General features: G+C 39.4%; 1 protein-coding gene across 8 annotated transcripts; it reads right to left on the bottom strand.

Annotated features, from left to right (window-relative positions):
• Nucleotides 1-2,940: 2,940 nt before the first annotated feature.
• Nucleotides 2,941-15,498, bottom strand: eef2k (eukaryotic elongation factor 2 kinase). Of its 8 annotated transcripts, XM_026915186.3 has the most exons (20): nt 14,974-15,497; nt 14,316-14,573; nt 13,510-13,575; nt 12,425-12,525; nt 11,329-11,389; nt 11,173-11,210; nt 10,654-10,825; nt 10,401-10,550; nt 10,166-10,298; nt 9,879-10,006; nt 8,862-9,060; nt 8,633-8,688; nt 8,444-8,521; nt 8,145-8,201; nt 7,921-7,983; nt 6,762-6,896; nt 6,123-6,311; nt 5,888-6,012; nt 5,367-5,545; nt 2,941-3,871 (listed from the first exon to the last, which is right to left on the bottom strand). In XM_026915186.3, the coding sequence occupies exons 2-20, from the start codon at nt 14,556-14,558 to the stop codon at nt 3,762-3,764; spliced, it is 2,283 nt and encodes a 760-aa protein (XP_026770987.1). In that variant the 5' UTR covers nt 14,559-14,573; nt 14,974-15,497; the 3' UTR covers nt 2,941-3,761. The 8 variants fall into 8 exon arrangements, with proteins under 8 accessions (XP_026770987.1, XP_026770988.1, XP_026770989.1 ...); XM_026915187.3 differs by lacking the exon at nt 7,921-7,983 and having other exon boundaries at nt 14,974-15,490; XM_026915188.3 differs by lacking the exon at nt 13,510-13,575 and having other exon boundaries at nt 14,974-15,490.
• Between the last annotated feature and the right edge of the window lie 1,876 nt (nt 15,499-17,374).

Genomic DNA, 17,374 nt, shown 5'->3' with positions numbered 1-17,374 from the left:
ACACACTATACAGCCAAATGTTTGTGGACCCCTGACCCTCACTCCCATATCTGTTCCTTGTGACAAAGATGGAAGCACAGAATTTGTATAGGATGCCTTTGTATGCTATAGCATTACAATTTCTCTTCAAATCAAGTCAAGTGGCTTTATTGTCATTTCAGCCATATACAGCTAGTTAGTACACAGTGAAACGAAACAACATTCCTCCGGGACCAAGGTGCTACATAAAGCAAACACAGAACTACAGGAGACTGCATATATTTACATAAAGTGCACATGCAAACGTGTGCAGACAGCACAAGACAGTACAAAACTACCAAAACAAGACAGTGGGCACAGTAAGTTACAGTGCAGCGCTGACTAGTACAGTGTAAAGTGAATCAGATGACAGCAGTGCAAAAGAGTAACAATATAAGTTGCTGTAAATGTAAACATAAGGAGTAGCAGCCGGGTAGAGAGTATAAAGATTATATACAGTATATTATAAATATTTGTAGCAGCACAAATTGAATACGGAGATGTGCAAAAATTGCAAAGAGATTGGGGTGATGTTCAGTTGAGTGTGTGTTTTTTGTGTGTTGTCAGTCCAGTCTGAGTGTTGAGTGTTGATGGTTTGGGGGAACTAAATCCTCACCTCAGGTTTAGTTCACAGGAACTAAACCTGTTCCAGCGTGATAATGCCCCATGCACAAAGCGCAATCCATGAAAACACGATCTACCAATGTTGGAACAGATGGGTGTAATGGTTAGGTGTCCACAAGCTTTGGGCCATATAGTGTATCAGGGTTTTTTTAGTATTGTGGAAGAGAAATGAAACTCATGCATCAAAATCGAAGGACATACATCTGATACGCCTTTTTCTTCCACCAGTGTCTTGAGATTGTGTCAGTTTTACGCCAGGCTTATGCTTCATTTCAGCTGAGCCATGTCTGCCCCCAACTTGTTGATTTGTCTAGAGAGTAGCTCAGCATGTTTATTCATATGAACTGTTTCGAGAAAAATTTCGATTAGCTACTTCTGATTCTACGTGCAGCACATTGGTGTAGTGGATAGTGTTGCTATCTCACAGCTCAAGGGTTCCTATGTTCTGAGCATGTCCACGTGGGTTTCCTCTGGGGTCTCTGGTTTTCTTCCACCTCCCAAAAATATGCTGTCAGCTGAACTGGCTAAGATCAATTGCTCCTGGGTGTGAATTAGTGTGTGAACGTATGTACATGGCATCCCATCCAGGGTGTATGCCCAGTGTTTCAGGGATAGACTCCAGATCTACAGCTACCCTGGTTAGGATAAAGTGATTACTGAAAGTGAGTGAAGGAGTGATTACTTCTCATTTTAATTATATATATAATTTTTCTGTACTTTATCAACATCTAGTTTGAGCACTGGTTTCATTGCCATTGCCAATACTTTATTTGTCCAGAGCCTAGTCACTTAACCTTCTCACAAATAGTTCTGCTTCTTCTTTTTTTTTTAATTGTTCTGGTAGGGTAGGTTACCAATGCAGAGAGTCCTGAAGAGACGGGACCTGAAATCCAGCATGTCACTCTAAGCCATGACCTATGGTAAGGTCTGATTGATTTCACCCTGTTTTGAAATCAGACCATACCCCCCACCCCCCACCACACTTTCAATGGAAATTAAATGAGCAGTGCTAATGATTAACAGGGAGAAAGCGTCAACCCTTTGTTTTGTTTAATCACGCCAATAGAATGCACAAGCTCAGTAACTTATTTATCTCAGAAGGTCAACAAGCTGTACGTTTACTTTAGAAATGATCAATTACTGAAATTACACCCAAACAAATGTGCTACAGCAGCAAGTGCATAATCTGTAAAACATTTTTCTACAAAAGGCAATAGACTCATTAACACAAAGATACATATGTACATGTGACAAGTTAAAAGAAAAACTTTTATATTGTAGGGGGCATTTTTGTTCACATGCTTTGGGTCCACTGGTCCCCTTAGAGCGAAGAGTCACTTGTCTGAACACTACATGGCCAAAAGTATGTGGACACCCAAACATCTCATTTCAAAACAATTGTCATTAATATGGGGTTGGTCACCCATTTGATGCTATAATAACCTCCATTTTTCTGGAAAAGTTTTACACTGTATTAGTGTGATGGTCAGGTGTCCACAAACCTTTGGCCATTAATATATCACTGCATTATACATTAGATCATGTAAAATTGCTGTCATGTACAGTACTGTGCAAAAGTCTTAGGCACATGCAAAGAAATGCTGTAGAGCAAAGATGCCTTCAAAAATAATGAAACTAAATGTTTCTACGTTAAAATAAAGAGCAGTAAACAGTAATAAATGAAACAAAGTCAATATTTGGTGTGACGATCCTTCGCTTTAAAAAAAACAGTAGTCTCAGGTACAGTGTGTGCCGTTTTATACGGAAATGAGCTTGCAGAACCAGCCACAGTTCTTCTGGAGACTTTGACTGTCACACTCGCTTCTTATTTTTGCAGCAAAACCCAGCAGCCTTCATTATGTTTTTTTGCCTGAAAAGTGTCTCTTACATAATATGCTGCTTTCTTTACTGACATACAAAACATTTTTCTGTAACATTTAATTTTGTGCTGGAAAACTAATGTTTGGAAATCTAAAATGTTTTTGTACTGAATCAATAATGTAGAAGTCATAAAATACAAATCAATAACAAAGTTTGTACTGAAAAAAAAAAAAAATAGGGTGCCTAAGGCTTTTGCACAGTACTGTACATTACTGTACAGAACTGTCAGGCATATGAACTAACCTGCCATTAGAACCAGATACACTCATTAATTTGTTAGTCAATGATATTTAATTGCCCTTGTGTTGATTATTTTGTTTTCACTTTAAGCTTATTTATCCTGTATCTTTGCACCATTACCACAGTCAATCATACTTCTATAAATGTACACATTACAAGTAGCACTCACATACAGCATTTGTATCCAACTTGTTCGCACTTGTATTTTTATTCTACAAGTTTTTGTTCTTGTAAACAAAATTCACATATTTGTCTTCAGCATAAAGGTAGGTTAAAAACAAGCAAAATGAATCAAAACCAGCTTAATCAACTAAGATATTACATCCAAAAAAGGTAGACCACAAGACAGCAATATAGCAAAGACAGTTACATCACTCACTTTATCTCCATCTGTTGTCACTAGTGCTTTCCAAAGGGGCGTTTTGCTTTTGTCTGATATTTCTCAGAGTTTGACAATATAAATTAATCACAGTCAAATTAGGCCAATGTGTGTGTTCTGAATAACATAAATAAAGGGATTGTACAGTCTAGACAATTTGTGCCTAGCAAAGAATTGTGAAATACCACAATATTGTACCTGGCCCCCCAACACACAAACATTAACATGCAAATCATCAATATGAACCTGAAAGAACTGATACATACAAATAGATAATGCTGATTCATCATCTTCTCATTGTTATTATCATCACCATACACAAGGTATGATATTTTTAGAGCATGAAGTGATGCTGTCACTGCCGTTGCTAAGAGTCATGACGCTTACCTGTAGTCTTAACACCTTTAAATTCAGATTTATTTCACTTTCCTTCATTTCTGTTCGCAGTGGTATGAACTACTGACCAGCTTATAAGAGAACCCAAATATTCACAAAGGCATGTGTGTGTGCATGCTTTAGGACACCCCATATAAAACCAGATGCTGTAAAAGAGCACGTAAACGTATTTCACGCAGAAATGCACAAGGCTAACAGGCATGGGAGTTAAAAATCAGTTCCTTTACTCTTCCATTGCAGACCAAGCTTCCTCAGCTTTCATGTAGTACTGATTAGCCAGTCTGCCCTTCATCGCCTCCATGGCGGCATCAGCTGCCTCAGTGAAGAGATCGCCTACGGAGAAAAGACAGGTCATTTGGGTGTGTCAAACCTCATTATGTTCATCTTTAAATCATCATTTTAACCTTTTTTTTTTCCCCCAAATTGTTGGTTATAAGCTCCTTAACTGTCAAAGGTTAGTTATATATGAAAGTACTGATTACATTTGATCGCATGTGAAAAAATACCTTAAGAGCTCTTTTATATGTAGTGTGTGAACTAGAACACCATCTGGGTTTTGCATAAAATGTCATCTAAGCTTTTAGCCATAAGTAATTACATATTACAATAATAATCATGCAATCTTTGCCAGTGGCACTGCTTCACTAAAATGGCATGCACAGTGAAAATTAATAATGGAAAAAAGTACATTTCAGATTACACCAGTGGGACTGAGCTCAGGTATCTGATTTTTCAGTTCTAAAATAAGGACAGAGGTGCCAACAAGAAAATCTTAGCAGGCAGAGAGAGAAAATAAACAGAATTTTACTGCAAAAGGCCCTGGTGTATGTTAATGCATGAGATTTTTTCCCAGATGTTCACCAAACATCAGTACAAAAAGCTCGGCAAAAGTCTGGTGCAGCCACGAATTAATAATAAGTAACTCCTCCTCCTCCATTCTATTGTCTATTGGCGCTAATCACAAGACTGAGGCCTGGGAATTCGCAGGTCAGAGGTCACCTAAATAATGTGGACAGCAAACTAAAGTAACCGCACGTCCTTTCCCCTTCAGTGAATAGGCATTTCCGCTGGATGATTTTTATGTTTTCCTGTTTCCGCTGACATTTCTTGTTCATTTGGAACCACGCTTGGAGTCAGGTTTGGGTTCTGATATGCAGTATAACGCTGTGCAACGCCCAGGTCGCCTTGTGATTTCCTTCATGGTAACCTAACCCTGACCTAGTGAAAATGCCTGCAGAAGCTTAATTATAACTTTTCTTTGTAAGCAGGTGATAATTTTGACTTTTCTGTAGTCCAATGAAATATCTTGTAATCCAGCCATACTGCACCTGTACTTGTGTTGAAGAGCAGGTAATTATTTTTTGTAGGCAAAACCCACACCTAAATTGATAGGAACATCTCACCAAGAGATCATTATCCCAGATGCTCAGATACTCAGACTGAATGTTTAACATGAAATGTACTCCACCTGTCAAAAAACCTGTCTTTATTTATTATTTGTGACATAGATAATAGCCGGATTCATATTTTGGGATTGTATAATTTCTGACATACAAAAATCTACCTCTACATAAATGAACAGAAAAACAAACAGCTGTAAGGATGTTGTTTCTGTATCTAGAAAACAGAGATGTCACACCAGGAAGCTCTCGGATCCTTACACAAAAAGACATCTGAAGTGCATCTGAATGAAATTATGTCCACTGGACTGTGATTTTAATAGAAGTTTAAGCAAGATAACACTAAGTCTAAACATCCATGCATTAATACTAAACAGAACTAAATCACAAACCTTACTTATATAGCTAAGTTGCATTTCCACATATACCTGCTCTCTGAGGATCTGCAGCAAGGCCAAAACGTCCCTCTTGGTACATCTCAGCTACCCGAGCTAGAAGGAGGTAGCGTGGTTCATCCTGCATGCCATCAAACTCTCCTCCCTCATCATAATCAGTCATGTTTAGCGCACTCTCATACCAATGCACCGCTTCCTCCCAGTCCTGAGTCCTGTAAATACAATGAAAGGTCAACCATGAACGTCTCCTTTACGGTGAAAACTGCAATATACAGCTTCAGCCATTCCCTACGTTTTCATTAAATGTGTGGTGGTCTGGGAAATCCTGTCAGATGTCAGTGTGGCTAAACCCATCAATGCAAAATATAATTCTTCTACTGATATGAGACATAGGATTTGCACTAATTGGATGTTTATTTTTTCTAAGGGGTTGTAAAAAATATAAGCTATATTGTGTCAGTTTTGTCAAGTTAATGAGATTTGATCTTTGGGTGTAGTTAGAAATGAATTATTAGAAATATTAAAAGAAATATATAAACATTATTATTTTGTACCTGTTAGGTGGGAGGTTGACTCCTGTATCAAACGCTCTGGCAACTAAAATCATACTGGGTCTGTCTCCAGCCTCAGCAGCCTGAAGTAACAGGTGGAAGCCTTTCTTTCTGTTCTCTTCGTTGTCCTGTTGTCCCAGTCCAGTGAAGCATACAGAAAGTAAGTTCATTTAGAGAGCAAGTTCATTTAGTTCAGCTTTGAGCAAAAAATAAAATCTGAGTAAAAAGCAAACGGTACCTCCTGTTCAATCTCAGGTAGAACGTGATGCGGCAGCTGCAGATACAACTGACCAAGAGCTACAATAGCCTCCAACTCGCCACACATAGCAGCCCTCTCCAGATGATACACGGCAGAATCCTGGTCCCACGGTGCATCTTTTTCACAGAACCGACCTCCTTCATGGTATCGAACCATGGCTAGATGTACCTGATGATAGGCAAAGCGAAAGCAAAGCAAAATTTAACATTCCCTGTACCGCCAATATGGATTTCCTAACTCATATGGTATTCACATACATGGTAAAAAAAAAAAAAAAAGAAAAATCTTGCAATCACCCAATTAATTATCTGACAAGCCTATAAGCGACTAAATAGTGTAAAAATGCAGCTGTAACTAACAGAATGCCTATTTTCTTATTTTTACTGGATAACAATGCTGCCCACATGGACATAGATCTCTCTAATACAGCTGAAAAGATCCACTTCAGAGGCACTTATGTCCCAGGTAGGCAGGTCACTTCATTTCCCTTCAGATTGAGAGAAATGTCTGCCTTTTTCTGAATCTGAAATAACTTTCCTATTAACAAAGTTGATGTAATCCTCTATATAGTTCATATAAGTAACAACGGATAGCTGCAAATTGGAAAAAGTACTCTACCTTGCCCAGAATAGATTTGCCGATTTTCCTTTCAAGAAACTGTGAATTCAGTCTCTCCACCTCTACTGCCACACAGGACGGCCTGTGAATGTGGGCACGGGACGAATGGAAGAAACTCCATTTTTCCTCTGTCACCTGATGGGTAGAACAAACACATATATAAAAGAACAGTGATGGTATAAAGAAAAAAGGAAGATGCTCAGCAGTGCAGACTATGGCCACAATGGTGCAGGTTTATGTTTGTGCCTTGTGAAATAGTTCTGCATTTTTTGAGAAGGCAAGAACCATCAACCTCAGTTAGTAGACAAAGCAGCAGGTGCAAAGTCAGAGAAAAAACAAACACCAGCACACCAGATTGGGAGAAAATACATGTAACCGTTTTTGCTTCAGGGATTTTTTTTTTTTTTTAAATAAGAGTGAGATCTGGAACTAAAGATAGTTCCTTAAAGCTTAAGAGGTTAAAAAAAAAACATGGCAAAACATACAAAAAATGCTCATTTAGACTATGCTTGCACAACTTCTTCTCTATTAACCTTATATCCGTTTATTTCCCCAAGAGCACTAGTGCTGACATTATCTGGTCTTCGTAACCAAGATGAGGTTGTTTCCTTTTCAGTTCTCAGTACTCAGTTTGAGTTTCAGCCAACTCATCACAAGAGATAAAAAAACAATTTGCAATTCCAAGCTGCAGACATTTTAAGATATTTTATTAATTTAATGTGCTAATTGACCCAGAGATGGTGAAATTTCATCAATTCATTGATTTACAGGAATGCATGCTGATTTAAAACAGACACAGAAGACAAGAACATGAACATAATTACATTTAGAAAAATAAAAAAAGTGGTGATACACTAGCAAGTCTCTTTCAATTATAAAGACAAACAATGGCCTCTTTTCAATAAGCAGCAAGTCTACATGCAGCACAACAATATTGAATATCTCCAAAATCAAGGACATAAGCTAAAAACATGGCTATCCTTCTGTCTTTGGGAAATAAATGCTCATGATTTTTTTAAATATTCTCTAGCAGCATGCTTTGGAGTACCAAGAGGCAAGGGAAGATCTGAGTTGAGGCCAATCTGCCTTATTGGTTCACAAACAATACTGATGTTCAAGCCAGAGGGCAAGACTAAATGTGGTGCATGCAGGAAATCACCGTCTGAGATTCAGGGAGGTTTACAGTAATGGAGAGCTTGCTGGCATTACCCACCACTTTATGCTGAGAAAGGTGAGAGGAAGGGGAGAGTGATCAATATTGGAGCGTATTAAAAATGCAGGTTGTGGAAAGTTGGAGAAAGTGTGAGGTGAGAAACACATAAAGGGGTATATTAGATGGTTATGATCATGACTCGAGTGGGGAACTGAATTAGTTGTATTTACCCGACGGACACTGTCTTCATCCGATTCAGAGTAATGTCTGCTGTAGAAAGGTCGAGCCTACATGGTGACGTATAAAACCCGATATCACAGATCCAAAATGCAATCCAAAAACGGTCTCTTTCACTGCCACTATTACTAGTGGTGTCTAATACACTTAAATATATTACAAATTAATGCATATTAAATAAACAAAATCACATCTTTATGAACTTGCTTATAACTAGAATGTTTTAAGTAAATATTGCTTGTATGATGTTGAGCAGGTTAAAAAAAAAAAAAAAGAAAAGAAAAAGAAATACCCTCTCATGGTGTTCTCCTATGTCTCCTTCACTACGTTTTTCACTTGGGTAACCGCTGTCTCCTCCACTCTCTGAGTCCTGGGAATGAAAGATGATTTCAGGTTTTATGACTCTACTACACTAACTTGTTTATTTACAAAAAAAAAATAAAAAATAAAAAAAAATTTTTTTTTCCCCTCAAACCCTAACCTTTCGATTCCAGTTGTTTCTGTCTGCGTCATCTGTTTCATGCATGCCTGACCAGCCTGCAAACACCAAAACCACATTTACGGTTTCAGCGGTAATAATTCTATTTGGGAACTTTCTAAACAATGATGATGAAACTTTGACAAGCTTAACAGCAAAACAACAATGCAAGATGAAATGTGTATAAGTACAAGCACAGATTAATCCCACATCCTAATGGAGGAGCCTTTACCCAAGGGGGAGCGTCCTGCGAAGGCACCCAGGCTCAGGGGTGAACAGGGAATGGAGTCTGTGTCGCTCATGTTCTCATCAGCAGAAGAAGTCTCCGAAAGACGAGACAGGAGAGGGGGTCCACGGCTGAGTGACGTAGTCCGAACCCTGGGAGAGCCACATTGCTCCTCAGAGCCACGGAGTACGGTCTGCGCTGACTTCTAACCAGGTAGAAAACAACACAACCCATTAATTTTCAAACACCAAAAGTAAATTAACACTTCAGAGTTACATACGAGTTAAGGGCTGATATTATTGTTCAACAGTTGACGTCATAAACATGATCCTATTTTGAATGACCAATAGACTGTAAGTGCTAAGAGGTGCTTATGATCCCCAAGAAGGGATTTTGTGCATGTGTGTGTGTGTGTGTGTGTGTGTGTGTGTGGAACCTCAAGACAAAATATACTTTAAATTAGATTTGTTTTTCTTCTTGTCTCTACTTCTTATATGTAACCTAGACATAATAAAAGCCTTAATAAACATCTTGATTAAAAAAAGTTTGGCAGTGTTATAGTTTGTTATATTTACTTGTCTTAAGTACTTATATGTGGCTTATATTTATTGGCATATCGCTGTTTATTTGAGTTTGAGAAATTGACAATCATATCAGTAAAATTATGTTTAACGAAAACTCGTTAAAAATAGTCTGTTTAACTGTTTACAGTTACAAGATTTTGAGTAGGTTAGTTGAAGCTAGGTGTGTAAAATCCAGTCAGTTCCTTCAGTGTTCCTTCAATCCAAAGCCGCACCACCAAAAGACATGCCAAGACTCAACTGCCTGAACACTAGCAAGACGGGGTGTTTTTTTTTTTTTTTTTTTTTTAATTTTTTGGAATGGACAGACAAGTACAGATACTCCCTTGTCTGACTGGTTTTAGTCCATGGTCTTGTTTTTCTTTCTCCTGGCTATGGGAGCACCACCATCTTTACATAACAAACTAACCACCAACAAACTAACTTGTGATAACAAACTAACCAGCAACTTGTTGGTCCAGTCCAGCTGAGCGCTTTCTGCAGGAGCCAGGTCAAAAGGTGTGAGGCCCATACTCTTACAGATCTTGTTACACAGGTGAGAGTGGAAGAACAAGGCCATACCACGTACACCTTAAAGAAACATACATTTTCACGCAGAGAAAGATAACATCAGAAACAAGTCCTTGCATACTCCTTTCAGTCAGAGAACATAACAAAAACTCTTTCTTGTAGATCCGAGGTACACCATCCATGAGTGTTTGTACTGAAGAGAAAGATATAGATAAGTACCCAAATTTCCATCACCAAAGTCAGTGCCCTTCTCTGTGTGGATCTGAGGGTCTGTGTAGAGGTCTCCAACACCCTGAATGTCCACAACTATCAGCTGGTGTCCCGATCGTTCAAATGTAAAGTGACTGAAAGCCTAAGACCACAGAATTGCTGTGTGAACACCGGCTTGTGTTACGTGTGAATTTCTTATCACTTTCAGTGGCAGCTACATTTTGTGCATGCTGAGACAATATACCTGAGGTGTGAGACGTATGTTATCGTCCCTCACAAAGCCAGAGTTCGAGTTGTACTTGATGTAATGCCCCTCGATGTAGTGCTCCAGGTGGAAAAGCGGTTTCCCTGGGCGCGAGGTCATTTCCACAACACACATCTGCATAATGTCAACCTAATGTGAAGAGACCCAAACATACCAGCTTACTTTCTGGGGGGGGGGGAAACAAGTTCAGCAAGAAACTAGCAGCCTAACAAAACAAAAAAGCAAACGGTACCTGCTTTGGAGGCCTGTGGCGATTATACTCCTCACCCCATAATTTAGCTTCCATTTGTAATCTGACATCCTCAAAATAAACATCTCTGTCCACGGTCTCCATGTACCGCTTAGCCACGTAGTTCGATGCTGATTTCCAGTTGTTGCTATGGGAGAAGTTTGACAACTTTTTTCTGCAAAGCAATGAAACATAGTGTCACACAGCTGCTGAGTGTGAAGAACAACTTTAAACCACAGTAAGAAGGAAGCCACAATGTGACACTGCCTATTTACATGAGGTGAAGATTAACCAGTACAAACTAGCTAAAAACTTTACTCAAGACAGTGTGTTATGAAAGGAATTATGATATTGCAGCTTTTAAAAGTTTTTTTTTAACCGTTTCCATGTCACCCAGAACAGAAAGCCACACCCTAAACCCGAAACCCCCAAAAGGGGAATGTTATGCCCTGATTAGTTATGTACGGAATGTAGTCCAGGAATGAACAAATATGCTCAAGTGTAAAACTTGACAATACTTACGTTCGGAAACACTCTCTCATAGCACCTTTTCCAAAGGGCTGTAAAAGAAGCACTTATTTAACAGCAGAGAAAAGTGACAAGTCAACTAATCTCACTCATGTGAAAACGACACTTCACGGCTAATCTAACAAGCAACTGTGACAGTGCTGTTGTTACCTGAGCGGACATCTTGATGAAGACTTGGTCCTGCACCCATTCACCCGTAATGGCACTGTACCTACAGGGTAACCAGGGCAGACTGTTAGGACGGCTGCTCCCACAGAAGACAGACGTCTCTATATATATTAACTACAAGACCTAACTAATTAATGAATTTCCGGGATGAACAGAACGCACCATTATTGATAACTGCGCCGCTGTGGAACCTCAAGCCAAAACATACTTTAAATTTGATGCTGTACTATTTTCATCCTGTATCTCCTTCCTACATGTAACCTTGACATAATAAAAACCTTAATAAACATGTTGATTAAAATTAAAAAAACACCCTGATTAGAAACATTATGCTGGTCTTAATATTTTTGCTACAGCTGCACTGAATCGAAATAGTATGTAATGAGCTTTATACACCCATAAATAAATACATGGTCATGTCTGTAAGGAGGCGTGGCCTCTGTGCCTGTCAGTGCCAGTGAAGGAGGTGTGGCCCTTCTCCCTCAAATTTTCAAACTGCGCAACATGGAAATTGCACTGGATTAAAACATTTCCACGTTCCATAATATCCAACTGAATCTATCTTTCATAAATCATATGGTTAATGTCGTCAGAAAACCTGGCCCTATTTCCTTTTGCTTAGGTAATTCAGCGTCTGTAATTTTTTTCCCCCTCCGGCTCCGATTAAATTGCTGAGTCTCTCACAGAAAAACAGAACTCTTACAGAGTTCACGCACAGTATGGTGTACTGTAAAAGAAACACGACCCTGCAAGCACAGGCCTTTTATTTACACAAGTAAACGTGCACACTGCTCCTCTTAAGCAGAACACTATGTACCATGTGGAGCATTCCAAGAAGAGCAACACCCCTTACCATTGGCTGTACATCAGCTCCAACACACAGCCACAAGCTATATATCAACACTGGAAGGGAATTACTTTACTGCCACGTTAAATTAAGCACATAAAACAGCACATACAATCAACCATGACTCCTTCTGCTTCCTCATGCCTCCATCACACACTATTATGATACAGAACAACTCAATAAATAGCATTATTTCACACAGAGCAAGTAAAACAACTTATAACTACAGACCTGTAACGAATGCAGGGCTCCGTCTCAACATCTTCCAGATGAAACTCAGCCCAGGGATCTGGCATAGCCCTTGCTTTCTCAATAGCATGTTTCCAAGCAGCCTAGACAGGAATGCACAATGTTCATTTTTCATGCAAAACCACTCAAATCAATCTACTATGTCCAGATTGATAGCGACATATTTCCTTCTTTTTCCTGGGTTTGATGTATATAGGAAATGCACAAATATTAGCTAAAAGCAGAGAGGAACAGACAAGCACATGAAGCAAGTGGGGTATGCTACAAAATAAAATAGAAACAAAAGTTCATGCCACGATTAATAGACAGAACTATCTATATGTTCCTCAAATTGGTTCAGTAAATGTTAAAAATATACCAGAACCTGGACTGTACTTTAGATCATGATCTTGGCTGACCTATATGGCTATAATCCAAGATGACACAATTGCACAAATATAAAATCATGAACTTGGAAACAAGAGAAACACAATGTGAAAGTGGGAGCCTCATATGACTGCTGTTATGTCATTCGTATGAGAGTAATTTATCAAATTAATAATTTTTCAGGAATGACTTGCAACGTAAACATGCTGGATGACTTTGTTTGCTACCCTAATTCATTGAACAGCAGACATGCCTCAAACACTATGGCCCTGCAGCCTATAATTAGATATTTGAAAGGTCGTAGGTCAACAGTGTGCACACGTAGACACGCACGTATATTCAGAGATTTGATTTCAGATAAACATGAGATCTGGACCATGTGTTGAGTGGTTTTCCCTTTAGAGTTTTTAGAGAATCTGTGAATACTTGGGTGTGTACATTTTCAGAAACAATGCATTACAATCATGTTTACCAAACTTATGAAGCCATTGCATTTCACAGGGGTTGTTTCCTAGCAGGTAGCAAACAGCTGAAACAATATGTGATTACGGAGGAGAGAGAAAAAATCCTAAGGGCAAAATAAGGGCATGCATACCAGACTACTGGAAGGCACAGGGAAAAAAAGATTAATGAGGAAAGGAAAAGAGAGGGAGTATATGGTGCAAGGGAAAGAAAAATTCAAAGTTGTTGAATGCACATACCCGACCTTTCTCAGTTAAAGAACCAAACCTGACAGAATGCACCTCTGGGTCTGTTTCGTTTTTGTTCTGAGGGGGAGGTGGGGGGCAGATACAGCAGACAGTTAGATATAAACTATACATTCTCTATTCTGGATAGTATTAGATTTGATTCCTCTTCTGCTTCTTGACATAAGAGAAGAAGAAGAAGAATCAGGCACTACCCGCAACCAAGTGAGCTACTGTACAGATACAACAAAGACAAGTCCCAACTAGCACTGTACACCAAGAAGGGCATGCACTGAATCCGTTAAAAAGATATGAATGTTAGTCTTGGACAGTGAAATAAAGACAACAGATTTATTTATATATAAAAAAAAACAAAAAAAAAACTGATCTCCAGTTCTTTAGAAGACGTTTCAGGAAGCAGGTCCTGACCAGCCTCTAAGCATATGTTTCAGACAGGGCTCTTTATTTTTCTCTATATATGGCCATGTATAACTTTTACACAGGACAAACCATTTGCAAAGTACTACATGCTACACAGATTTTGCCGAGCTCCAGCAATTTAAACTTTATTTAGCAATGAATTGCTACTTTACATGATCCACAACATTTGTTGCCTAATAATGTTTACATGTAAACGGACAGGTCCATTCAAGGAAGTATTTTCACCACAATATAAAAGATGTATTCATGATCTCACTTGGTTGTTATTATAAGACTGTAACTGTAACTGTAACACTAAAGTGTTTAAGATCACCAAGAACTGTCCTAAAGATTCCTGAACGAAGCTGAATGACTGAAACAGCCATAAATACAGGTCTTACCTTGTAACTGAAAGAGTTCTTGGGCAATGAATTAGAGAGTTGTTTATGGTTGACAAGGTCCTTGAGGTAATCACAGATGCCTTTTGTGGGGCTGATGGGGTCATCAGTGATGGGGCAGATGTAGAAGTCATCTTCCTCATCATCAACTGAGCTGTCAGGTCCAGAGCTCACAGTCCTGCTGACAGGAGGTCTTTTCAGACTGTCCACCTCCTCCATTCTAAACATGAGCTCCTCTTCAGCCATGGTGATCTTTAAGAGCTGGTAAAATAAACAGCACCAAATCAAACCAGGGATCTTTTCACAAGAGATCAGTGATGCACCTTCAGCTCAGATCACTTTGGCGAGTGGCTGTGAATGCAGCTAGTGTTCCTGTTAGCACGAGCCTATCAATAACATCGTTAGCTTCAGTTAGCTTCAGTAGCATGCAGCCTAATTTCGCTTTCATATTTAGTTAATTTAAGCAGAAATTCCGCAAAAAAGGTCAAATACACAACATATACAATATGTTTTCAGAATTAAATGTCACCACAATATACTTTAGCGTGGTCACTTTCCTGTTTTTTTTCCAAATGTTTCATTCACACCTAGCAGTTAGCATGCAGATATTAAACACAAACACGTAGCTAGCAACGTAAAAAAATAAACACAACTTACACACCTTTCGTTAATAATCAACAAAGCTCCGGTCCGGAAGGCATAACAATCACCGAAGTAGTCTTCTTTTCTGTCCAGTTATTTCCAGAGTTTGTGCAAAGGAAAGTGCACAATGTATTATTTGGGGTATTTTGAGGGGAAAATTCAGCTTTCCTGTCTGAGTAGTTCCTAATAAACAGCACAACGTGTCCCACCATTAGCTCTGCCCACTACAGTCCTGTAACACACTGACTGACTAACTGACTGACACACACCCTAACACACACACATATATATATATATCTGTACACAGTGCTGGATGGAGCCAGTGCACTCCTGTTCACTACAGTGCCTGCGTGGCGCCATCTACAGCCAACTCCACATGTCTTATCTGTTTACCAACAAATACTACCCTTTCATTAATCTCCTAATCTTCTGATTCCTCTATGTGTACAAACATGCACATCAGGCTGTATACCTGACCCATGCACCATGATAAGCTCTCCACTCAATCAGAATTTCGCAAATGCTTAGTGCAGATTACTTTGGAGAATATTGATATGTAAAGCTACCAGTAGAGGTCTCAGTGAGTTTACAACGCCACAAAGATCCTTATAGAGTCATGTGTGTAGTGCAAACCCCGCCCACAGAGACCTGCAGTCCTACACGCCCCGCCCACAGGAACAAGGAGTCATGCACGCCCCGCCCACACCGACATGGCCTCACTGCACGGATGGCACGTACGCATACACACACACACACACACACACACACACACTTCCGGCTTATTTCAGTGAGTCGGATCATTTGACTCAGCCCATTTTGTTTGACTCTAAACCATAAAAGGTTGGCAGTGTTTTGTGTCCAGTGATTGTTCTTCTTTGCTTAACTTTATTCATTCATTTGCATCCATCCTGGGAACACAAGGTGGTAATACACCCTGACTGGGACATAGGAGCAGGGAACCATACACCCATACATTCATTCACACTTAGGGCAATTAGCCAATATGGCTGAATTGTTCTACAAAATCCATCCATCCATTTTCTGTACCTCTTGTCCTACACAGGGTCGTGGGGAAGCCTGGAGCCTATCCCAGGGAATCTGGGGCACAAAGTAGCAGACACCCTGGACAAGGTGTCAACCCATCAAAGGGCACAAACGCACACACACGACAATTTGGAAATGTCAGTCAGCCTACAGCGCATGTCTTTGGACTGGGGGAGGAAACCAGAGTACCTGGAGGAAACCCCCAAAGCACGGGGGGGGAACATGCAAACTCCACACACACAGGGTGGAGGTGGGATTCGAGCCCAGAGGTGCAAATGTGCTAACCACTAAGCCACCATGCCTCTTGTTCCATGAAATCGTACTAATTAATTTATAAAATAACATTTTACATTTATAATTGCATTTTGTAAAATCTGTTTATACAGATTATTTCCATTCGACTAATTTGAATGGTCAAGAGGTGTTCGAAGTGTGCCTATATTTCCTATAACTGCACTGAGATGTTTCACTGTGTGTATCGCTCCGCTCCTCTGTGTTCGCCACGTAAAATTCCCCTTCCTAGTTAAAAACTTTTACAGTACAGCACTAACAGTAGTGTTAGTGACATCTTCGGGAAAATAATGTTAATAAATAAATGCTACTTTTCAGGAAAATAATGTTTGACTTCATATATGAACGCTCGTCAAATGAAGATGAAAAGGCAGAAGGGACGCCAATTTTACCAGAAGCACCTGTACAAATGTAATGTATATGCAATGTACAAATCATTGTGAGCTAGCTAGCCAACTAGCCGACATGCTATAAAGTGACTGTGGTTTCTTTGGGATCTATTTCTGCTAGCGGAGCAAAAACAAATAGAATTTTTGACCATATTGTGTCTGAAAAATCACTTACTCTATATGAATTTCTTGTTTATAGAACTGTTGTATAAAAGCAATATCACACTCTCAATCGCCGTTATACTGAATATCAGCACAGCTGTGATTACCTGAATTACACACAATATTTAGTATAACCACACTCTTGCTCTTGCTCTCGATATTGCTTAATTATATGATTGTAACATCAGCAAGACACTACAAATTAGCACTGACAAATGCAGTAAGCATCCCTGCAATAATGCCATTGTGCCTGCTTTGTCAGGGCTTCATTAAGAAGCTTCATTTCCATTATCATGAGGACTGATCGTCTCCACGTAATGAAAACATACAGCAAATCTTCAACAAGCAGCAGTGCAGCAGATCCTCAGTCATTCTGATTCAATCACACAGCTAACAAACAGCTCGGATGGTGAAAAGAGGTGTAGATTGGAGTATTTTGTCATTTTGATTAAATTATAGTGCAAGGTTCAAAACTCTGGCTTACTGATCAGAAAGTTGGAGGAATCAACCACAGCACCACCAAGCTGCCACTGT

Source organism: Pangasianodon hypophthalmus, chromosome 12 (assembly GCF_027358585.1).
Source record: "Pangasianodon hypophthalmus isolate fPanHyp1 chromosome 12, fPanHyp1.pri, whole genome shotgun sequence".
NCBI classification, from domain to species: domain Eukaryota; kingdom Metazoa; phylum Chordata; class Actinopteri; order Siluriformes; family Pangasiidae; genus Pangasianodon; species Pangasianodon hypophthalmus.
This window is presented reverse-complemented; position numbering and strand designations above follow the sequence as displayed.